The following is a 25,519-nucleotide window of genomic DNA, read 5'->3' on the forward strand; positions in this document are numbered from 1 at the left end:
TACATACTGTGCTGCAGAATGGCAATCAATTGCTCTCTGTCTAACTTAGCTCTGTGATGGAGGGGAATGGGGATGAGAAGTATGGGATGTTCTTGAACATGTATTTGCACCTGTATCTCTCCTCCTCATCACTCTAATGCAGCTTAATAATAAACAATAAACACCCACCAGCTCAGACCAAGGACTCCATGGGAAAACCTCCTGCAGAGCTGTTCCATTGTTGTTCCAGACATGGTCCTAAGCAGCTGAATTCAGTGGTACTCCGATACATTTTTTTAAAATCCATTCTTTCCTTGTAACTACTCTAAGACAGAAGGGTGAAGGCTAGGCAAACGGGATTAAGTGACTTACTCAGAGTCACACAGCTAGGAAGCATCCAAGGCCACATTGGAACCCAAGACCTCCTATCTTCAGGTCTGTCACTCTATTCACTGTGCCACCTAGCTGTTCTGCTGGTAAATGTTTTAACTGGCTCTTTAGGAAATAAAAAAATGTACACACAACACACTATTAATTTTCATCTGCATTACTGACATTTTGGTCATCATTTTCTGCAGTCCATACATAATCAAAAAAATAATAAATCAAGGCCTGATTGCTTCTGACTCCAAGTCCAGTGTCCTCTTCACTAAGCCATGATGTGCCAATATTTGAAAAGGGAACTCATTAATTCCCAGGGTGCCCCATGGTTGATTTGCACACTAAATCTTATTGATGCCTTTTGTTTTTATATCATAGCATTTCTGGAATTATCCACCCCTCCCTGAAACCAAACACTCCTTTGAAACAAGCCCTCCCATATCCCCCTAAATAAAGCAAAGACAAATCATTCAGGGGCTATGTCTGACAATGCATGCCACAATCTACCTCCATAGCCTTCATCTCTCTGATGGAAGAAGGGAGGCATGTTTCATTATGTCTTCTAGGTCCAGGTTTATTTATTAAAATTACTCAAAGTTTGATTTCTTTTTAATGCTCTTTTCATTAACCTAATGGTAATAATTGAGTATATTGTTTAAAGGTGATTATTATTTCATTACATTACCAATATCGGGGACAGCTAGGAAGCACAACCAATAGAGCACCAGATTTGAAGTCAGGAGGTCTTGGGTTCTAATCTGACCTCGGACACTTCCTAGTTGTGTAACCCAGGGCAAGTCCCTTAAACCTGTTGTCTAGTCCTTAGAATTGACCTTAGAGTAGAAGATAATGTTTTTTTTTTTAATCTCAAAGGAGGATTCAAACTGGGCAATGGAGTGCCTTTGGCCAATATGGTATAGCTTTTTAAGTGGGCAGTGTCCAAAATTGAAGAAATAATTTTGGCTGACACTTTTTTTTCAAATCCTGTGCTTCAGCAGTTCTTTTCATGGAGGGTTTGAGAGGAAGAATAGAAAATCTGGATTAAAAGCAAATGTTTGGCACTTACTATAAAGGTCAGTTTCATCCAGGATCTCGGATTTGATGATCTCTTCTATGATGTCCTCTAGAGTAACGATGCCCATCACCTCATAAAAGGGATCTCCTTCGCCCTCATTATTCACCCTCTGGACAATGGCTAGATGTGATTTTCCTGTAGAGGCAAAGAAATCTGAAATGTAGGCCCATCAAAGTAAGGATCCAGAAGATTTTCTTAACTTATCATGTTGCTGTCAGAGAGTCACACACAGTTTCTACTTTGCTTGGCGGCTCTTCAGGCTTTTAAAAATTTTTTATTACTTTTTAATCAATCAATCAAAAAGCATTTATTAGGGCAGCTAAGTGGCTCAACAGATAGAGTGAAGAGGCCCTGGGTTCAAATCTGACTTCGGATACTTCCTAGCTGTGTGACCCTGGGCAAGCCAGTTAACCCCAATGGCCCAGCCCTTACTGCTCTTCTGCCTTGGAACCAATACACAGTGTTGATACTAAGACAAGATAAGGGAAGAAGAAGGAGGAGGAGGAGGAGAATTTAAGTACCTACCATGCGCCAGTCACTGCGCCATACTGGGGATATGGAGAAAGACAGAAACAGTCCCAGACCCCAAGGAACTAATTTACATTACAAATATTTACAGATAATCTTTTAATAATAAACATTTCCCTCCTTCCCCATTCCAGGAGAGGTTTCTTCCAACAATGGGTAACTATAAAACTATTGATACAGTAACCTCATCTGAAAGTGAACATAACATTTCACATCTATATCACAGTCCTGATCTGAAATAAATTATTCGGTACATCCTATTATGAACCCACTTCACAGTTCATAGTTTTCACCAAAGTTATTTCATGATCCCTCGTGAGCTGAAAGAAAATTCTTTTCTTTGATCGTCCATATAGCATGACTCACACTGAAATCACTGCTAGATTTGGAGTCCAAGGACCTGGATTTAGGCAGGATTCAAACCTTTTGGCAGTGAGATGGTAGAGTGGATAAAATGCAGGACTTGAGTTCAATTGTGGTCCTGGACATTTACTAACTGTGTGACTCAGGGCAAGTCACTTAACCTTGTTTGCCTCAGTTTCCTTGTCTGTAAAGTGAGCTGGAGAAGAAAATGGCCAACCACTCCAGTATCTTTACCAAGAAAATCCCAAATGGGATTGTGAGGTGTTAGAAAGCACAATCCTTTTAAACTCTTGACATGGCCCAACAACCTTTCTGCTCCAAGTCCAGCATTCTTTATACTGAACCTTTCTGCCTCTAAGAAGAGGCCAAGAGACCTTTTGGCATCGAGCCTGTATAATTTGTGTTCCCTAGAAGCACTCCCCAATTAGCTTTGCTTTTATCTGCACTACAGAATCATTATCCTTTCCAAAACACAAGTCCAGTGGCAGATATTGGCCACAGTGCTGAACCTAGGGGTAGGAGGAACAGGCGGCAGCTTAAGGTACAACACTTGGTGCGGGGCAGGGAGACATTTTAATATTTTTTTAATGAGCCCACAATTTTTAATGGTAGAAATGCTGCTGTCTGTGGCACATTGGGACTTATTTGCTGATGAGGTACACACGTTATGTGAAAGTCTCCCAGTCTCTGGCAACAGAAAGCACCCAGGGGTGTCATTTTCAAACCTTGCCCAGCCCAGAGCATACAAATACCTTGCCCTAGCCAGGCTGGCAGTGCCATTTCTGGGTTCTAGACTATTTCCTTACCTTGTCTGAAAGATTTCAGAGATAACTCAGGGAGAATCTCAGTAAAGGCATTTGTCCAAATAGGAATCTAACAGGAAAAAAATGTCAAGTTCCCTTTAAATGACTGGCCAAGGAAAATCAACAAAAATGAAAAGCATAGATGAATAAAAGCCAGAGCAGTTAAGTAGGGTCAAAATAGAAAGTGATCATTTCAAAACATGAAGAATTTCTGCCCATCATCTGTTTCTGTTGGGACTTTGCTTTCCAATCTGAAACCTAAACATCAAGATGAAAAAGGTTTCATGTCAGAAACAACAAGGACTAAGTTAAGACAGGAGTTGAGAGCTCTGAAGGAAGATGCTCTGAGCCTTTTAATCAAGTGCCTCTTTTTGTGCAGTCTTCATGGAATGGGGGAAAGAGTCCTGGATCTCTGGTTCTAAACTCTAGTTCTGCCACTTGATATCTAAGAGATTTCAAAGAAGTCAATGACCTCTCCTCTCCGCCCCCCAGGGACTCAGTTTCCACATCAGCTGTGAAATGGGATGGTTGGGCCAGATATACTCTAAGGTTCCCTTCTAGCTCTAAAACAACTGTCTCCCTTCCTAGACTTTAAGCTCCAGAAGAGCAGGCAATTTGACTTCTTTGCCTCATTAGATCCTAATATGGGCCATTGCACAGAGCAAGTGCTCATTGAATGTTTCACAAACTGAAAAATTTCATGTCAAAAAAGAATCAGAAAGTTATTTCCTTTAGTGATTTTCTAAAATGCCATATTTCTATGGGTGAGTAGAAGAGGATGGAAGATGAGAAAAGATGACATTCCATTTGGATGAATGAATTCTGTAGAAAAACCAAAGATTCAAAAATAATAAATGGGTTGATTTAGAACAGCAGTCCTGGCCTCAAGTATTCTGTTGTGCAAGGGGCCAGTGAATGGGTGAACAAACTGTATGGGCATGGGCTACCCCAGAAGTAGGTGAAAGAGTTCCATCTGGTGGCACTCTCTGGTGATAGCAATGGGGAATAAACAATGGTTTCTATGCAACTAAGTGGTAAACTTGAGTCTCTGTCCACTGGAATGGAAAGGTCTGAGGATCAAGAACGGTGGCCCTTGGACCCACAATTCCTTCAATCCTTTATTGAAGCTTGACCAGGTCACCAGATACATTTTACAGGAACTGTCACATTGGTTCTAATTTTGCAAGCATCTTCATTTTCCTTTGGGTAGATGCTGCTTTGAAACACAAATTATTGATTCTCCCATCCATAACATTTGTATCTTTGTCTCTTAAATGGCAATAATGGGGGAAGTGGTTTGGATCCTGACTACGCCTTTTTCTCGCTTCTTTCTTGGGAAGGTCTGGGAAGTTAGCCCTTGAGGCAGAAAGATTTATAGTTACGGATAAGCACAGTGGCATTTCTAACTGTGGAAACCAGCAGAATTTCAAAAAAGCTTCCATAAGAATATTGCTCCATTGATTCCAGCCTACCCCACCCCCATATGATGACTGAGAGTATCCCCAGAAAAGAGGGTTGCTGTTTAAATATTTAGAACCACATAAAGCTGGGGCAGAGGTCCAAGAATCTCTTTTTTCAATTCAGCAGGAAGATCTTTTTAGTTCTGATGTATTTATATCTAAACTAATTTTGGCATGTGACCATGAACTGAAACGCACTACGACTTTATGGCTATGAGTCTTTTTCACTTCTGTGAGGATGTCTAAATAACTCATTTTTCTTTAGTCAGGCAATCCGTGCTCTAGAAATATTCCCTTCCTCTACATGGCTACCTCTCCTTTTTCTGGAGCCTTCTTAGTTCAGAAACTTCCATGCTGAAAAATTTTATCTCCCATAGAGCTGGCTAATTGGCACCTGCCTACTTGTGTCATCAGAGGGAGGGAATTAAAAAGTATTTACTTGAATGACACCTCATATGCCTTTAAATCCCTGAACTGCTCTTCAGTAGTAGATAGTCTCTGACATAGAGTGAAAATAGACTGGATAGTCCCATCCATCGAACTCAAGATATAGACCAAGCTTCTAATGATGTCTCTGTTGTAGCCATCCTCTGCCCCTTGACCGTCTTTCTTTGAAGATGTCTGCCACTGGGGATGGGTGCTACCCCTAATGTCTTTCCCCCATTGCCCTACCCTCCATTTATAGGTTTCCAGCCTTGGGTACCTCCAGCTAAGCCACAAATCCCTTCCTAAATATGCCATCTAAAAGCATATGGTTCTGCAAAGTTCTACAAAGCAATTTTTAAAAATCAATATTGATTCTGGATAGGACGAGCCAATATAATAAAAATGACCATCCTACCCAAACTTATTTATCTATTTAGTGCCATACCCATTGAACTACCAAAATACTTCTTCACTGATTTAGAAAAAACCATAACAAAGTTCATTTGGAAGAACAAAAGATCAAGGATATCCAGGGAAATAATGAAAAAAAACACATATGATGGGGGCCTTGCAGTCCCAGACCTCAAACTATATTACAAAGCAGCAGTCATCAAAACAATTTGGTACTGGCTAAGAAACAGAAAGGAAGATCAGTGGAATAGACTGGGGGAAAACGACCTCAGCAAGACAGTATACGATAAACCCAAAGATCCCAGCTTTTGGGACAAAAATCCACTATTCGATAAAAACTGCTGGGAAAATTGGAAGACAGTGTGGGAGAGAATAGGAATAGATCAACACCTCACACCCTACACCAAGATAAATTCAAAATGGGTGAGTGACTTAAACATAAAGAAGGAAACCATAAGTAAATTGGGTAAACACAGAATAGTATACATGTCAGACCTTTGGGAGGGGAAAGGCTTTAAAACCAAGCAAGATATAGAAAGAATCACAAAATGTAAAATAAATAATTTTGACTACATCAAACTAAAAAGCTTTTGTACAAACAAAACCAATATAACTAAAATCAGAAGGGAAACAACAAATTGGGAAAAAATCTTCATAGAAACCTCTGACAAAGGTTTAATTACTCATATTTATAATGAGCTAAATCAATTGTACAAAAAATCAAGCCATTCTCCAATTGATAAATGGGCAAGGGACATGGATAGGCAGTTCTCAGATAAAGAAATCAAAACTATTAATAAGCACATGAAGAAGTGCTCCACATCTCTTATAATCAGAGAGATGCAAATCAAAACAACTCTGAGGTATCACCTCACACCTAGCAGATTGGCTAACATAACAGCAAAGGAAAGTAATGAATGCTGGAGGGGATGTGGCAAAGTAGGGACATTAATTCATTGCTGGTGGAGTTGTCAACTGATCCAACCATTCTGGAGGGCAATTTGGAACTATGCCCAAAGGGCGACAAAAGAATATCTACCCTTTGACCCAGCCATAGCACTGCTGGGTCTGTACCCCAAAGAGATAATGGACACAAAGACTTGTACAAAAATATTCATAGCTGCGCTCTTTGTGGTGGCCCAAAACTGGAAAGCGAGGGGATGCCCATCAATTGGGGAATGGCTGAACAAACTGTGGTATATGTTGGTGATGGAATACTATTGTGCTCAAAGGAATAATAAAGTGGAGAAGTTCCATGGAGACTGGAACAACCTCCAGGAAGTGATGCAGAGCGAGAGGAGCAGAACCAGGAGAACATTGTACACAGAGACTAATACACTGTGGTATAATCGAACGTAATGGACTTCTACATTAGGGGCGGTGTAATGTCCCTGAACAACTTTCAGGGATCCAGGAGAAAAAAAACACCATTCATAAGCAAAGGATAAACTATGGGAGTGGAAACACCGAGAAAAAGCAACTGCCTGAATACAGAGGTTGAGGGGACATGACAGAGGATAGACTTTAAATGAACACTCTAATGCAAATACTATCAACAAAGCAATGGGTTCAAATCAAGAAAACATCTAATGCCCAGTGGACTTACGCGTCGGCTATGGGGGGTGGGGGGGGAGGAAAAGAAAATGATCTATGTCTTTAACGAATAATGCTTGGAAATGATCAAATAAAATATATTTTAAAAAAAAATCAATATTGATTCAAGTGCAGAAGAGCTCTAAAAGCTGGTCAACTGTAGTTAAATCACTATCATAGGGTCACATTTGAACCCTGCACCTCACTTTAGGCCTAGTCTTCTTTCCACTGTGCTATCTGCCGCCCCTTTACAATGCAATTTAATGGACAAGTATTTATTAAGCACCTATTATGGGTCAGGCATTATGATAGGTGCTAGGAAAACAAAGGAAGGAAAAAGAAAACACTGACAGTTGTGCAAATAGAAATTTGCTACACCCAAACTACATTTACCCAGAATCCTTTTAAGTTTTAAGTAAGTTTTGAATTTGAGCCAGTAGTTCAGGTGTAGCAAATTTCTATTTGCACACAGTCAAGGAATTTACAATCTACTCCTGACTCCTGTGAATATCCTACTCTGTTCTGAGTCTTCTCTTTTTCCTCTATAATTTTTCTCTTGATGCTTTCATCACTTTCCATTCCTTCCATTTTCATTTCTGTGGACAACTCCCATATCTATCCTCTCTCTGTTGAGTTTCATTCCTCCTAGAGTTTGCCTCTAAGTCCCAGGATAACAGCTACTCCCTACAAATGGCCCACTCCCAGAAAACTTCAAGAACCTGGTCTTGATTGAGGGGTGAGTCAAGATTGAGCTAGTGTTGGCTAGCCATTTCTTATTTTGGCTCCAGTGGTTCATTCAAAATGTTCTCTGTACTCATCCTCAGACCACTGTGACAAAGGGCTCTTCTCTGGCACCAGAGAACTTCAAGTGAGTGAGGAGAGTGGCTTTCTTTCACCGCTTTGGACAAGCTGAATGAGTCATTGTCCCTCTGACCCAGAATCTAACGTGAAAATTGGCCACAGGATTATACTAGTCTCTCTTGTGAATTATAACTGTCTTCCTGTTTATTTTTTCTCTGCTGATAGATGTGCCTATCATTCATTCATCTGGCACAAAACAGGGTGTGCTAAGGATGCTGGGTACAGTCATGCCTCTCTTAGAATAGAGGAAGAAGTCCAATGGGAAGGCACATCCCTCCTCAGGAAATCCTCCCAACCCTAGAGATGAAAGAAGGTCCTGTTAGGTATTAGTTTTACTCAATTCTAGCAGCTGGGAATTTTATGACCAAAGTTATAGGGATTCAAGCTTCAAGGTTTGTAGCTCCAAAGGTTAGGGAGTCTCACCGAATCTCTCTTTATCACTCAGCCCAAGAGCCATTTCCACATAAAGTCTTTCCTGGAATCATCAGCTGCTAGTCCCTCGCTCTCAAATAATTTTGTATTTATTTCTATGTGTGCATATTCTTTGAATGGAATGTGAGCTTCTTCAGAGTTGGGTCTTTTTTCATATCCCCAACACTTAGTACATAGATTGTTGCTGTTGTTGTTCACGTATTTTCCAGTCACATCCAACTCTTCATAACTCCATCTGGGGTTTTCTTGGCAAAGATACTGGAATTTCTCCAGCTCATTTTCACAGAAGAGGAAACTGAGGCAAACAGGATCAAGTGATTTTCCCAGTGTTGTATCTGATTTCAAGTCTTCCTAACTCTAAGTTCAGTATTCTATATCCACTACGCCACTTGCTTGTCCAACTCACAGTAGATATTTGTTATGGATGCTCTATGTGGCATAAATCAATCAGCAAGACTGCATCATAAAATACAAACTTAAACTGCTTGGCCAGGGTCTCAGGAGACAATCTCTAAGAATACTGAGAGACTCAAATCTCAGCAGTGTATATAGTTATGGTTTCCCATTACATAAGACCAAGAGATGCTCAACAATGTGAAATGGATCTTCCATTATGGTGAACACAGGATCACAGACTCTCAGCATGGGAAACAATCTTGGAGATCATTTAGTCCAATGATTTTATTTTGCAGATGACAAAATCAAGGCCAAGGGAGATGTCACGTTCTTTTTAAAGTCACACAGAAGTTTAATAGTAGAGTTGAATCTGTGTCTCCTATCACACAGTCCAAAGTTCTTTCTACTCTCCATCTTGCTACCCTTTCTATAATCTAAGCCAATCAAAATCACTATTCAGATTCAAATTTAATCAGTTTTCTTTTTAAAATATACTTTTATTGGGGCAGTTAGGTGACTTAGTGGATAGAGAGACAGACCTGGAGACAGGAGGTCCTGGGCTCAAATCTGACCTTAAATACTTCCTAGCTGTGTAACCCTCAACAAGTCACTTAATCCCAACTGTTTAACCCTTACCACTCTTCTGCCTTGGAACCAATACTTTGAATTGATTCTAAGACAGAAAGTAAGGGTTAAAAAATACATACTTTGATATTTTAATGAGGTCTTCTGATGAGACAGTGAAAAGAGCATTGGATCTGTCATCTAAGGACTTGGTTTGATATCTCAATTCAACTGCTTTATCTTCAGTGTGAAGGCAGATGAAGAGATTCAAATGTACTACCATCTTTTCTCCCATTGGTGTGTGACCCCGGGCAAGTCACTTAATCCCATTTTCTATCTTGTACTCTTTTATTCTAGAGTTTTCACTAAGATAGAAAGTAATAGATTAAAATAAAATGGTGCGTGCGTGCGTGCGTGCGTGCGCGTGTGTGTGTGTGTGTGTGTAGACACTTGGCTATGTTTTGGGGGCAGAGAATGAAATGGATGATCTCTAGTAGTACTTCTAGGTTTCTTCTCTCTGCTACTACTATCGTATTTTAGTCATAAAGTTGTTCTATTGCCTTTAAACTTTAGAGTTTAAATCACTTCAGTCATGACTTATCTTTAACTCCTTTTCCTTTAAGGCTTTTAATAAAGCCTTCTTGCTTCATATTCTTATCATAGTACAACTAATTGTTGATTATCTATGCTAATTCCTCCTCTACTACACACTATAGCACAAAGAACAATTAACTCACCAAAACAGCTAATTTTGGATAGAAGAGAAAAGAATTGATTTGCTTCTGATATTAACCATAAACAACCAGTTTGGAAGGGGTATCAAAAGTTCATCTACTTTTAATTTCAATTACATGACATTGAGAAGCTATTGAATGAACAAAATCAATGCAACAAGAATAATAAAGAAATCACAAATTGTGGAAAACCTTTGTATTTCATATCTATGATAAGGGTCTCAACTATATTCATATAAGGATCTTATCTATATATTACTTTATATGAATATATAGATGAGTTCCTTATCCTACATATATGATACAAAGATTATTACATATATCATTTATATACAGAATTAATGTAAATATACAAGACTAAGAACCAGCCCTAATAAGTAAGTAGTCAAAGAACATGAACAAATATCTCTCAAAAGAACAATTATAAACTATTAACAAGTTTATCTTGAATGGAGTGTTGATCAGTCGACCTCTTTATCCATTGAATTTCCAACTCACTTCATGAAATTGGAAGAGGTAAGTGACAGGTAATGGAGATAAGGTGTAAGATTTGTCATCTTCTGGGCCCTCGCTGCTCTTTTGCCTTGGAATCAGTACTTAGCATTGAGGTAAGGGGAAGAAGAAGGAGGGGGAGGAAGAGAGAAGAATAAGGAGGAAGGAGGAGGAGGGGAAGAAAATTGATAGCTTTTAGTCTGATAAGCAGAGACTTAAAGGGAGACCCAGACCTGAGATTCACTACAGTGTAGCACATGAATGGATAGTTAGAATGATGACCTGTGTTATCCAGAAAAGGGTAATTATATTCTGAGTACTCTGTCCAAGAAGGCAGAGATCTACACAATCTCTTGGTAAGATTTCTGTGTCACATAGTGAAGATAAACAAAGTTTTAGTCCTGGGACTTTAGTCATCTAGAAAATACATTTTTATACTAGAATACTGTAACCCACCTTATTCCCCAAGATATTGGCTAAAAAAGGTATTAGAGAAATTGCATTAGGACCTTCTACAGAACTCAATTCTTGCTGTATTTATGTCTCTGGGAAAGGGAAAGATGGAAAATGTTGCAGTTCTGGTGATGGGTTGGGGAGGACTGGCTTCAAGGGGGATGTTACTCTAATAAATACTATCTTAGTCACAGAACATGAGGTCATCTAGTTCCACCTCCACATTTTATAAATCAGTACACTGAGGCCCAGGGAGGGGAAATGACTTCTAGGGAAAGTGTTATATTCTCCAATTCAGTCCTATCTCAAAAGCATTTATTAAGTGCCTACTGAATGCAAGTCAATCTGTTAGGGGCCAGGAAACAAAGATAAGACCAAAAAAAAAAAAGCTCTATCGTTGCCTTCAAGGAGTTTATATTCTACTTGGGGTGGGGGGACTATAAATAGTAGAACTAAAAAGGAAGATGAGAACCTGATCAAACAAACATTGATCTGCTTAATTGCACTTATAGTTAAGCTAGCCTACAAACAAGTTACCTGACTTTCCTATAGAAAGATGGTATTAAGATCATAGGATTTTTAAACCTAGAGTTCCTTTAGATATCATCTAATCCGATTCCTTCACTTTACAAATGAAGAAATTAAGGATTAAAGAGATTACTCAAGATTAAATATTATCATTTTACCACACATGGGGCATTAACACCATTATAGCAGCATCAAAAAGGCTGTTGACTTCATTGCATGTTACTCTGAATACAGCAGATAAGATGTCTCATTACACTTGATCTTAGTCAAAAGTCTGAGAAAAATATGACTTTGCACAGAGTAGGTGCATTATACAGATTTGTTGGACAAATGGAAAAGTGACAAAGTGATTTCAGTTTTCCATCCCCAGCTCTAAATTTGTCTCTGATGCTAAGACTCAGTTCCTCTTTTTCATTACAGAATTATCTGTCTCCTGAAAGGCCCAAATCATTGAAGGGAGAAGTAATTTCCCAAAATTAAGTACCATGATTTCTAAGTAGAGGCACCTGGAAGATCCTGGGCCTCGATCATCTCAATACACTTCTTTGAGCACTTTAAAAAGCTCATTTGATTTTGTGCAATAGCCCACAAGGCAAAGATTGAAGATGACTAACCAGATTTCCTGGAGAAAGACAGGATGTGCCTCCAATTACAATAAAGAGGAATTGAGAATGCTGCCTATATATGTCCTTGTTAGGCTCAGCCTCAACCAACTAGAGATATCCTGAAACCAGCAAAGGATTAGTGCACTCTCTCCTGTTTGTAAAAGCAGTGGGAGCCTGGTGCCCTACTTTGCCATTTGATTTTCTCTGCTCTCAAATCCTGCCATGACCAATTTTTCATACTATAGAATCAAAGACTCTTATAGAGCTGGAAGAGATCATGGACATCATCTAAATAGGGCAAGGCTTCTTAAAATGAACTTGTTTGAAAAAACAATTTGACATAGCTGTATTTCCCTAGAACTGGCTTCTTTTGGTATATTTTTATGCATTTAAAACATGATTCTGAAAAGTGGGATATTGGTTTCACAAAAAATGGGCATGATCCATGGATATAGAATAACTCTTCCATCCCATATTACTTGAAAGGGATTGGCATGTAGAAGAGGTAGAGGACAGAATACTGGACTTGATATCAGAAGATCTGGCTTTTAATCCATCCCAAAGACTAGTCATTAAAAAACTCTGTGGGCAAGAAGTAACTTCTCAAGAGTCTTAAGATCCTTATCTATAAAATGGGGATAATGAAACATGAAACCCCTTTGGTTGTTGAGTTGTTTCAGTTGTGTCTAAATCTTCATTGAACCAATTTTGGAGTTTTCTTGACAAAGATACTGGAGTGTCCTGCCATTTCCATCTATAGCTCATTTTTAAAGATGAGGATACTGAAGCAAACAGGGTTAAGTGATTTGCCCAGGATCACACAGCAAATTAATGTCTAAAAGCCAGATTTTAACTCATAAAGATGAGTATTCCTGATTCTAACTGCTGTCACCCAGCTGTCACATCAAACCCTTCTATAACATCTAAATTATTTTGTTTTAATGGATTTTTGTGAAAATAACCACTTCACTTCTAGCCAGGAGGAATGAGGTTTCTAGTAGAGTTCCCCAAGAGTTGGTACTATTTAACAATTTTATTGATTATTTATTTTATTTTTTAAATCTTTACCTTCCATCTTGGAATCAATACTGTGTATTGGTTCCAAAGCAGAAGAGTGGTAAGGGCTAGGCAATGGGGGGTAAGTGAATTGCCCAGGGTCACAAGGCTGGGAAGTGTCTGAGGCCAAATTTGAACCCAGGACCTCCCATCTCTGGCTCTCATTTCACTGAGCTACCTAGCTGCCCCTTATTGATGATTTAGGTAAAGGCAGAGATGGTACACTGGTCAAATCTGCAGATTGTGGGCTATTGCACAAAATCAAATGAGCTTTTTTAAGTGCTCGAATGAGTATATTGAGATGATCAAGGCCCAAGTACAATACTTGGAGGACTAGCCAATGTTTTGGGTGACAAAGATCCAGAAAAGATCTCAATAAATTAGAACATTGGTCTGAATCTGATAATATGAAGTTTAAGTACATCTAAATATAACTTCTTATACTTGAGTTCCAAAAATCAACTCCACAAATTCAAAATATGGGAAATAAAGTGGGATAGTAGCTTAAAAAAAAAAGAAAATATATTTTTGAGTTTGAAGAGTTAGAAGTTCAACATAAGTCAACAGGGTAATAGAGTAATAAAAAAAAAACAACTAACATAATCTCAGGTACCATTAAGAAAGGCACAATGACTGGCACCAGGGAAAAGATAGGGATGTACATTTCTGCATGCCTCATTCTACAAAGATCAGAGTTTGGAAGAGGGCAATCAGTATGGTGACTGAACCCAAGAGAATACCGTAGGAAAACTGTCTAAAGGGGTTGGGCTGGGGGTTAGCCTGGAGGAGAGGAGACTCAGAGGGAATATGATCAGGGCTTTCAAGTATCTGAAAGGTTGTCATACAGAAGGATTAAATTTGTTCTACTCCAACCCAGAAGGCAGAACTAGGGACAGAAATTTAGTGCAAGGAAAATCTTCTTAACCATTAAAGCCATCCAAAAGTGGGGCAGGCTTCCTCAAGAAGCTCTGGGCTCTCCCTTGTCAGAAGCCTCCAAGCAAAGGTTAGATAACCATGCATTAAGTGTGTTTCAGAGAGTTTCTTGTTAAGGTATTGCTTAAGCTTAAATGATAGATACCAAGATCCCTTCTCACTCTAAGAAACCAGGTTATAGGACCTGAAAATGAAACATCTTTTGTTGTTCAGTTATGTTACACTCTTCATGACCCCATTTGGGCTTTTCTTGGTAAAGATATTAAATTGATCTGCCATTTCCTATTCCAGTTCATGTTACAGATGAGGAAACTGAGGCAAACAAGGTTAAATGACTTGGCCAGCTAGTAAGCGTCTGATGATAGATTTGAGCTCGGGAAGATGAGTCTTCAGTGGATAGCACGCTATCCACTGCACCAACTAAATGCTCCCCAGTTTTTTAGTCATGAATTATCAATGTAAAGTCAGCTCAGAACATAATCAAAGGGGTGTCCTACTGGGTGTTTGGGTAGGATTTTGTTGAGCTGGTTAAGATGTCTGAATTGGAAAGGAGTGAGAAAACTGAAGGGCTGACACTAAGAGAGAGCAGGAGAGCATGACTCAGCTCTCATCCTCCCCCCACAATGTAACTTGAAATATCCTGAAACAAGTGACTTGATGTGGAGACCAGAGCCACAGACAGATCATATTCTCTTGATATAGTAACTCATTGTTACCAGAAAAAAAAGTGCTCTCATTAAGGACCAGCTAAAGAAAAGGGCCATTACCCTGTTACACAAAAGACTTCACTGTGACGAGAACCTATACTATACCTCCCGAGATCTCACTGCCAAGAGACTGACTGTTCACAGAAGTTGCCTGCAGAGGCTTCTCCTCTCTGGATATGATGAAGGAAGTCTCGCCTAGAGATTTTACTAAGGTCTCTTCAGTAGGGCACGAGAAGAGATATGAAACTCAGAGACTAATCTTCCAAACACTCAAGAATGTACACGAATGAGAGGCACTGTGGTGTGGTGGAGAGGGAAATGAGTTCAAATTCTAACACTTACTAATTCTCGCTGCAGGACGATGGGGTTACAACTAGGCAGGGCAGTACTGAAGAGAGCTGGGTCTAGAGTCAGGAAAACCTGAGCTCAAAGCCAGCTTCAAAAGCTTACTAAGGAGGTCACTTAATCTCTATTTGCCTCAGTTTCTCAAACTGAGGATAATAGTGACACCTACCTGGAAAGGTTTTTGTGAGGTTAAGATGAGATAATATGTATAAAAGTGCTTTGCACAGTGCCTGGAACACAGTAGGCACTATATAAATGTCTATTCCCTTCCACCATGGGCAAGTCACTTAAGCTTTCAGTGATCCCAGCCTATTCACTAAGGTGTTACAGAACAGTTATATCCATGGGGGAAGTTCCTTCCATTGGTCTAGATCTAACAAAATATTGTGTTTTTAGACTTTTTGTGTCCAACTCTCAGACTTACTCCTCTAGGGTATAGGGCTAGTGAATGAATAAAGTAAGTTAAGGCAGTATGGTACCCTAACTTACGACATTTATGGTGTCATGGAATGAACTCTGGATCTGAGAGTCAGCTGGCCTGGATTTAAATTCTGGCTTTCTCCTCCTACTGGCTGTGCAGCCTCCAGCAAGTCCTTTAACTTCTCTCATAAAATAACAGCCTTGGTACTTTTAGTATCTGTCTCAAATGCTTTGTAATCCTTAAAGTTCCTTAAGTTTCACTATATCACGAAGCCATAACTTTGTTGGCGTGCATCCTCTCTTTGCCAACACGGAATGTGACCCTTCAAAAGATGCACTGTCCAAGATATTCATTACCTTGGGACAAGCACTTGTCAAACCTTTCCACACTTAGCCACGCTGGTCCTTTCAGCAATAGACAGTCCATCGCTGTGCCTCTTGTCTTGGGTTCTTAGTTTTTTTTGCATCATGGACTCTTTTGGTCAATCTGGTGAAACCTATCGATCCTTTCTGAGAATAATGTTTTTAAATGCACAAAATAAAATATATAAGAATATATATATATATATATGAAATTACAAGAAAGAAAACACCAAATGGGGTCAAGAAGTGTTGGACATAACTGAATAAGAGCAACAAAAGATATTTCCTTTTCAGGACCTCTAGACTAGGATTTCTACATACAGAATCTCAGAGTAAGAAGGGATGGATGTCAGCAACATCCAAGTCTAATCCATACCTGAACCAGAATCCCTCTTGCAGCATACTCAATTCATGGTCATCTAGCTTTTGCTTGAAGACCTCTGACAAAGCCGAGCCAAACTTCCTGAGGCAACCCATTCCACTTTTGGATAGCTTTAGTAGTTAATTTTTTTTCTTATACCAAATAAAATTATAAGAATATATAAGGAATTATTGAAACGTAGTTATCAAAACATTGGATGAAAACAGTTCAGAGACTTAGGGGTAAGAACCTCTACCAAAGTCTTTCCAGCTTAGATCCTAGATTTAAAGCTGGAAGTGACCTCTCCAGATCACCTAGTTCATTTCTAGCTGGGAACCTGAAGGCCAAGAAAGTCAAGTGATTTGCCTAAGGTCACTTGAGGACCAAACATCTGAAGTGTCTTCTGTCAGTAGAATCAACTTCATACTACACCAGGAGATGTATTCTGCTGCTAAAGCCTTTGAGAATCTCAATGTACTAGGATGAAGGTTTGGTGGAGAACAGTACCATTATTATGCTGATGAAATGTAGCAATAAGACAGACAGATGGAACCAATACTTAGTAAGTAATAAGATCAAAGATAAGGGTTAAAAAAAGTTGAAAAGGAGAAGAGTAGTTCCCAAAAAGTAATTTGCCCTATTTTAGAGATCTGTCATATACCAAGCTCTCTAACCCATCCCTACCATGGTAGGAAAGGCACCATGTAAAAAGCACTAGATTGGAAATCAAGGTAAAGGTTCTTGGATATAGATTTGGAAATAATGTTTGAGGTCATCAAATCTAGCCCTATCATTTTACAGATGAGCAAAGTAAGGCCCAAAGAAATTATGTGACTGGCCCAGGGTCACATAGCTAATAATTGAATTTGAACCCAAGAAGTTTCTCTGTCAGCTCCAATACCCTATATTGCCATTACATAGAGGTGAATTATTTTAACTCATAATTTTCTCATCTATGAAGTCTGAGTTTATGATAAATGTGAAGGGTGACTACAAGGAAGTCAGATTCTCTCCTCCTTCTCCTCCTCCTCCTCCTCCTTCTCCTTCTCCTCCTCCTTCTTCTTCTCAGAGCTTATCTTCATCCTTTAGGAGACGAATTTGATTCTCAGAAATGGGCAAGAGACAAGCCAAATCTGATTTAAAAAGTGACTCATTAAACTGGGATGTACATAATTAAGAAGTAATAAGACTGTTTTATCTCCATAGCCAATCAATGTTCTCTGAAGACAAGTCCAAGAGAGGAGTTCCAGTAATGAAAGGCAGTATGGGATAGTGTGTAGGGTGCTAGACTTGGAGTTGGAAAAATTTATTCAAATCTCACCTCAGACTCTTACTATTTGACCCTAGAAAAGCCACTTAACCCTGTTTGCCTCAGTTTCCTCATCTGTAAAATGAGCTGGAGAAGGAAATGGCAAACCACTCTAGTATCTTTGCCAAGAAAACTTAAATGAGGTCATAAAGAGTCAGACAGAATTGAAATGACCAAACAACAACAGAATGGCATGGGACTCAATGATCTCTAAGATTCCTTCTAACTCTTGTCTATGATTAATATCCTGATCAAAAAAATAACAGTGTAAAAAGAGTATATGGCCTCATAAGGAAACTACTTTAAAAGGAAAGACAATAGAGACAATGTACCAGTGTGTCTTGGATATCAATATCACTTCTATTTCCTACTATGTGCCCATGGACAAGTCACTTAATTTTCTGAGCTCCAGTTCTTCATTAGTTAAATATAGACAATACTACCTCTACCAACTTCACAGTTCTTAGGAAGATCAGAAGACAAAATATATATGTGCTTGGTAAACTTTTAAGCCTAAAAAGTCAGGTATAGTGAAAAATCGGGCTCATTATTGTTATAGTTCTCTCCATTAGCATCCTTGATCAGCAACTTCACCTTTTTCTTGCTTGGTATACCAGGAAGGGCCCCACACTCAGTGTCAGAAGCCTTGAGTTCAAAGTCCTGCTTCTACCTCTTACTAGCTCTGTCATCTTATACAAGACACTTCAATTTTCTGGGCCTCAGTTTCCTTTTCTTTAAAATTTAGAAATTGTACTAGATGATGGTTCTCAATGCATAGTGTCGGGACCTCTGAGGATCCCCAAGGCCCTTGTACGGGGTCTTCAAAACCAAAGCTGTTATCATAATAATGCTAAGATGTTTTCATTTCTAACATGATAAATATCAATAGATACAACCCATTAATTTTATAAACCTATTTTTGAGGGTCTCAGTGATTTTTGGGGGGAGTGTAAGGGGGATCCGGAGACCTGCTGACCTAGATGATGCTGGGTCTAAACTCTGAATCCTCTGATCCAAAATCCCAGCCCTGTGGATAAATTACTACTTGTACTATCTAGCCACCAAATCCTGAGGACTAACTGAGATGATCCATGTAATAGGGGACTGTGAAAAGAATTATAGAAATGTCTTAGTTTCCTCACATCCCAGCTATTTACTTCTCAGCTCACTTTTATGTCTTGTTTTCTCCCATTAGATTGTAATCTCCTTGAGGACAGTGCTGCCTTTTTTTCCCTTCATCTGTATCTCCAGAGTCTAACATAGTGCCTGGCACCTGGTAGGGACACATTTATTGACTGAATAACTGATCTGTAAGATAGAATTAATGCCAACTCCATTTACCACACAGGGTTGTTGTAAGGTCCAAATAAGCAAATGTATGCAGATGGTTTTCTGACTTTAAAGCACTATATAAATATCAACTGTTATTGTTAATGCTATTAGAGCTGTTGTTATGGTTATGTTCCTATAGCTACCCAGCTGTTGCCCCAGGCAACTAATTCTTTCCTGGCTATCCAGAAATGTCTTGTCCTTGTGTTCCTGAAGCTGGAAAGCAGGCTCTGGCAATTAGAGAGACAGAAACCTTTATCCTGAAAACTATTAAGCTCAGGCAATAAGAACAAGGTGTGGGAGGAAGATGAGTGAAAAGCATTCCTTATGTAACAAGAAAGGAGAGAAAGCCTTTGGAAGACGCGAAGATGAGAGGCAATTTGGGATTTGGAGTGAGAGAATTTAGGTTCAAATCCCAGCTCTGCTACTTGGTGTGACCTTGGAAACTCACAACCTCTCTGGGCCTCGGTTTCCTTACCAGTAAAGTAAAGGAGCTAGATTCTATGATCTCTGAGGTTGCTGCCAACCCCAATGAGGTTAAGTGCTGGGAATATGCAGAGATGAGTGAAGATATCAAACTTAGATGAAGGGAAACAGATAAGTCTTTTCAGCTTGGAGCACCGTTAGGAGAACATAAAGTCAAGGCTGGTTGGGAACACAAGTTTGAAATGGGCAAGAAGGTGCTCTGTTGGACAAACTGGAGCGAATATACTGGGGGGGGGGGAGCGAACCTCTGTAGCCCTGGGAGAGATGGCCTTCTGGGCCCACGAGGGCAATACTAGAGACCAGGGAGTGGGGAGGGAGAGGGGGCTGCTCACCCTTCTTAAACTCCTCCAATACCATGTCCAGCCGCGTGTCATTGAAGACGCAGTGAAGGGGCCGGTTGTAGAAGCGAGTGACGGTGAGAAGAGGGGTGCAATCGTCAGGGTCTACAAAAGCCAAGTCCTTAACAAACAGTATGTCCACGATGTTGTGCCGCTGGTCGCCCTCATATACCGGGATGCGCGTGTAGCCGCTGCGCAGGATCTCGGAGACGGTGGAGAAATCGAGCACTGCGTCGGAGCGGAGCATGAAACAGTCCCCCAGAGGGGTCAGTACTTCCTCCACCACCTTAGTTCGCAGCTCCAGGGCTCCCTGGATCATGTTCAACTCTTCCTTGACCAGGTCGTTGTAGGGGTCTGCGGCCCGCAGCGTCTCTAGCAGCTTCTCCCGGGTATAGAAGGTGCTGATCTCCTGGCGCAGAGCCCAGTCCAGTAAGCGGCCGAGCGGGTAACACACCGGGAAGGCAGCAGCCATTAAGAGTCGGGTCAGGCAGACGCTGTGTGAGGCGATGGCAAGCCCGTGGCGGGAACACACCGAGTAAGGGCAGATCTCGGCGCCCAGAAACACGGCGCCTGTGCATAGCAGCGTGGGCAGCCAGGGAAAGTGACTTCCCCCGCCCCAGTCTTCTCCTCCATCTCCGACGCCCGGAGGCAGCGAGGCGCACAGCCAACCTGCCAGGGCTGCATTGGCTCCGGCCTGCCCCAATAGCAGGGTGCACAACAGATGCGTCCCGCGGCCCCGCACCGCCTGCACCCGGCGCGCTTGCTCCTGCTCGGCAGCCGAGCCGCTGTTCCTCAGCACCCGTAACTCCACCGGGTCTAGTGAGAGCAGGCTCAGGCGCAGGCCGCTGAAAAGGGCCGACAGGGCGAGCAGCAGGACTGCACCTAAAGCCCTCAGCCAGACCGGGGGCAACAGTTCTCCGCCTGGGCCATACAGCCTCGGCCTGACTCTTAGAAGAAAGCCACCTGCCGCGCCGTGGTGGTGCCAAGCGCGCCCGTCCCAGGCGCACAACGAAAAGAGCTTCCCGCGGCCTCCGGTGTTGGCTCGCTCCGCCTCCCCCTTGCGCAGTTCTCGCACCCGCACCTCGACCAGAGCGGAGCCAGCAGCGCCGCCCGGCCGCAGAGGACCCAGCACCTCCACGTCCGATGCCCAGCCGCTCTGCTCGCGGCACCGTTGAGGCCCCGGGGGCCGGCTCGGGAGGGCGCTGGGGGCCACGACGCCGCTTCCGGGGGGCTCTTCGATAAACACCAACCTCGGGGCCCAATCACCGGTGCCATTGTCCCCCGAGGAGCGGGTAGGAGCAGGGAGCAGCGCCGCGCTCGTCGCTGCGCCCGGCTGAAAATAGACCCGCAAGAGGAAACTGGTCCCCTCGGCAGCGCGCAGGGTGCCCCCCTCCAGGGAGACGCGGCCACCCGCGGTGTCCTCCGGCCTCAGCCCCAGCAGCCAGGCGGCCGAGGCCGGGGGTTGAGGTGACAGGGAGAAAAAGAGCAAAAGCACGGCGCCTCGGCTGCAGCAGCACCGGAGACTGGCACCAGCCACTGCCGCCGCCGCCGCCGCCGCCGCTGCTGCTGCTGCCGCCGCCGCCGCCGCCGCCATCCTGCACCCGGCCCGGGCGCACGTGATACTGCAGTGAGGGGAGCACGGACCGGGAGGAGGAGCCCGGAGCTGGGAACCCGGCCCCAAACGGGTCACCACGTGTGTGCTTCCCTGGCAGGAGGCGGTGATGGCATCCTTCCCAACCCCCCCGGGGTGAAGCCTGTGGTCACCTGGCACAGCTTCAAGGATGGTCCTTGCATTGTATGTGGACTCCCATCTTCATGGACCAAGAGAGAGGGCACCCTAACAGCAAAAGGTAGTTGAATGTGTAGGCTAGTGTGTGTGTGTGTGTGTGTGTGCGCGCGCGCGCGCGCGCGTGTATGTGTGTTTGAAATGTCAGTGGTCTTTGGCCAAGTCCCGGCATCTCTGAAGACAAGTAGACCAGGTGAAGTCCTCAGTCAGGAAGGGCTTCAACCAGTGCATTCCCACTGAGAACTGGTCCTTCCTCCTTCCTAGCTACTTCCCCCATCAGCTCAGCCAATTTCAGCCTACAGCTTTCTCTTGGCAAGTTAAAGTGTTTTGCATTCTTGCCTCTTTTGAGATCCACCCATTAGCTGCATGCTTCCTTGTATTTTAAGGAAATTCTGGAAACAATACTTCGCATTTCCAGTGCACAGTTTGGTAGTTGGACTTGACCCTCCAAATAGTTTTTCATGGTCGTTGTTTAAAGTTATTTAAATGAATATGGCCTTAGGATTCAGGGTTTTGGCTTTAAAAGATAGCTCTAGTGCAAAAATGAATAATATGGAAATAAGTATCAAGGGATAACATTTGTACAACCCAGTGGAGTTGCTTATCGGCTCTGGGAGAGGGGAGGGAAAAGGAGAGGGAAAGAAAATGAATCCTGCAAACATGGAAAAGTATTTTAAAAATCAATAAGTTGACTTCCTTACATAATCAAAAATGGATACAAAACTGTCTTATTTGTTGAATATTTTTCTTCCTTTTCTTTGCCACCGTGAGCATCAGTAGTGAAAATTGTTTTCCTTGCCTTTGTAAGGGGACAGAACTCAGGTATCTGGCCCTGATTCAAAGTATAGGAAAGAAACATTTTTAAAAGCAATTATTGAAATCTTTTGATCTGATCTTCCCTTTCTGAATATATCCTATCTTCAGCCTCTACTTTCAAATTAAAAAGAGGGAAAAGCAGTTCATCAAAATTAAAGAACATATCAGTCATTTGTAAAAATATATACAACATTCTATAGTCTGATCAGTGCAGCAAACCTGAGCCAGGCCTCAACTACATTTTCTGTGCAGATTTTGGATAGGTCAGAGAAGGGAGATCAAATCTGAGAAGGGCCCTTTGGTGTCTCAGTGTTGCTATTTGAAAGGAAAAGGAGTTATTGGGGTAGGGGCATGTACAATGACCCGACTTCCCTCTCTTTTCCTCCATTCTTCCCCCTCACTCTCATCCTCCATCTCCAAAAGAAAAAGCATCTGAAATTCAAGGCTCTATCTCAACCCTCCATCATGGTCTTGACTAAGCTACTAAAGACAAATTCTCTCAAAATCTTAAATGTTTACCTTCCATCTTAGAATTGATACACATATCACTCCCAAGGCAGAAGAGCAGAAAGGGCTAGGCAGTTTGAGGTTGTCAACTTGCCCAAGTCAACATCTTCTTTTAAAAGAAAACCTATACTTTAAAAAAGGTGAACAGTGGGGGGAAAAACCCTGAAAAACCTACTCTCTGATAACAAAGGGGGATTGAATTCCTTTTCCTTTATCTGATAAGGGAGTCCTAGAAGGTTCCTGAGTTTCCAATGTACTGATGTAACCGAGAGCACTCCAGGGACATGGAGAGAGTGAGTCGTGCACTATAAAAAAATAGATGTCCAATACATTTCTGGTTTACTATGACAGTATGCAATATGTGATGGAAGATAAATTGGGGGATTTATAATGGAGCTGAAGTGAATATCTGCCCCCTATCTGGCTCCTATGCTGTTGTGAAAATACGAGTTCAGATAGATGTCTGAGAATATTATCCTAGTTGAAAGTTCCATCTTTCTCTTGCTATTACTTTTGTGCTTCACATTCAATTTTAGTTAATATATTTACAGAGCACCCATTATGTGCCAGATATGTGCTAGGTGGCTGATGGTACAAAAACAAATAGTCTCAAGGAATTTATAACCTTACTCTATAACAAACATTAAAGAGAGCTCCTTGTTCAAGGTAGACCTTGTATGTAGCTAAATCCAAATCAGGGAGAGCCGAAGCCTCTACATTTGAGCCAATGGGATAGAGAGGGAAAATACAAGGCTCAGCCATATTATGTAGGTCATCAAAGGGCAGACTCCTGGAAGGGATGGACTGGATCTGAAAATCAGCATGACATTTTAAAGCATATCTACTGCTCTCCTAACTGTCCACTATTTTTTTTTTTGGAGGGAGTGGCAAGAGGGGTAGGACTTTATGTCAACTGCTTGTGTAACCAAGAAGTGTAGGGAAGATAATGTTAGCTAGCACTTTGAGGTTTGTAAAGTACCTTATAAATATTATTTCATTTTATCCTTTTATTGTCCTAATTTTCAAATGAAGAAACTGAGGCAGCCAGGTTAAGTAGCTCTCAAAGGATCCTACCACCAGAAGAATGTGAACTCAGATCTTTCTGACTTTATACTAAGTACCAAAGAATCTACTTCAGTATGTAAATTTAGATGAGAATCTTTTTTTTTTCCTTTATTTTATTCCAGTGACAAATTTATGTATGTTTGCCAAGGTTACATGATTCATGTTATCTCCCTTCCTGTTCCCAGAGTTGACAAGCAATTCTACTGGGTTATACATGCATTATCACTCAAAACTTGTTTCCATATTATTCATTTTGTAAGAGTAATTTAAATGGGAATCTTATGCTTATAATAATAATAATACAATAAAATATTTCAAGAACTTGCAATATCATTGGTGTTGATATTCTCTGCATCTAAGCAGAGTTGGTCTACAACCTCTGTAAAATGTAACGAAGGGGCAGCTAGGTGACTCTCAGATGGAGAGCCAGACCTGTTGACAGGAGGTCCTGGGTTCAAATCTGACCTCAGATACTTCCTGACTATGTAACCCTGGGCAGTTATTTAATGACCGACCATTGTCCAGCCTTTACCATTCTTCTGCCTTAGAAACAACATTTAGTATGAATTCTAAGACAAGGCAATGGTTTTTTAAAAAGTTCTATGTGTCAATATGGCCAAAAAATTGACCATCCATTAGCTAACACTGTATTAAATGAAAGTAATAATTATTCCTATTTAAATAGTGGTAAAGTGCTCTTCTATGAAACCCCCTAGGTGAGGAAACTGAGGTTTAAAGCTGTTAGTGACTTTCCAGTATTTAGCACATTGCCTGGCTTTTACTAGTCACTATTAAGTATTTATTGATTGATTCCTCACAGCCAAGAGGCTAATGATAATTGCCACAGATGGTATTTAAACTTGGGTCTTTTGACACCAAATCTAGTCCTCTTTCCTAGGACCCATTGCTTGGGTTAGGAAGTGGGTTGTTGCACAGATGTTTATCTTTTGCCTAAAGATAGAGACCCTTGAGTATTTCTAAATAGGGAAAATGGGGAGTAGGAGGGATTAGGAAGACAGAAGGCCACATACAATCTGGCCAGTAGCCAATCAATTCATTGAGCCTACAAATACTCCTTTGCAGGGTGCCAGGCTAGAACAGAGTAAAGAAAAGGATAGAGATGGGAGGTTAGCCTCTAACCAATAGGAGATGCTGTTATGAGGAATGCAAGGGATTGCACTTAGTAGGAATATTATGGAAAATCTCAGAGTCACTGAGGCAGTGGCTGACCAGGGGTCAGTTGTCCTGAGAGCCAGGCCCCATGATCATCTAGTCTCCAGGAGGATAATCCTGGGGGAAAGCAGACAATTTAGTAGAGTCATAGGTTAGGGATGGGGATTCCTTGTTTAGGAGCTGGATTCAGATTGATTTCACAAGAAGATTTGTTCAGGAAACTGAATATAGTTTTAATTTTTTCAACAAATGAAAAGACCACCTGTGTATTACATCTGTGAAAGGGGCTCAGCTCTCACTTTAGATGCCGGCATCTAGTCATAAAGGAATAGCAAGAAGGTCCCTTAGTAACCCCTTTCTCCAACATCCTGTCTCAAATGTGTTAATTAAATTTGCAGATGACACTCAATTAGGCTGTGCTATAAGTGCCAATAAAACAAA

The 25,519-nt window shown here is 41.4% G+C and overlaps 1 protein-coding gene across 4 annotated transcripts in view; it reads right to left on the minus strand.

Moving 5' to 3' along the window:
• The window catches only part of CNNM1 (cyclin and CBS domain divalent metal cation transport mediator 1), a 66,748-nt gene extending 43,961 nt beyond the window's left edge, over positions 1-22,787 (minus strand). For all 4 annotated transcript variants that reach the window (XM_001373207.5, XM_007478651.3, XM_056801102.1 and 1 more), the window contains exons 1-2: positions 19,726-22,787; positions 1,427-1,570 (exon numbers count right to left, since the gene is read on the minus strand). In XM_001373207.5, the coding sequence (XP_001373244.3) occupies positions 1,427-1,570; positions 19,726-21,325 (1,744 nt within the window). In that variant the 5' untranslated portion in view covers positions 21,326-22,787. The remainder of the gene's footprint in view (positions 1-1,426; positions 1,571-19,725) is intronic.
• Positions 22,788-25,519: the final 2,732 nt, after the last annotated feature.

The sequence above is a fragment of the Monodelphis domestica genome, chromosome 1, assembly GCF_027887165.1.
Source record: "Monodelphis domestica isolate mMonDom1 chromosome 1, mMonDom1.pri, whole genome shotgun sequence".
NCBI classification, from domain to species: domain Eukaryota; kingdom Metazoa; phylum Chordata; class Mammalia; order Didelphimorphia; family Didelphidae; genus Monodelphis; species Monodelphis domestica.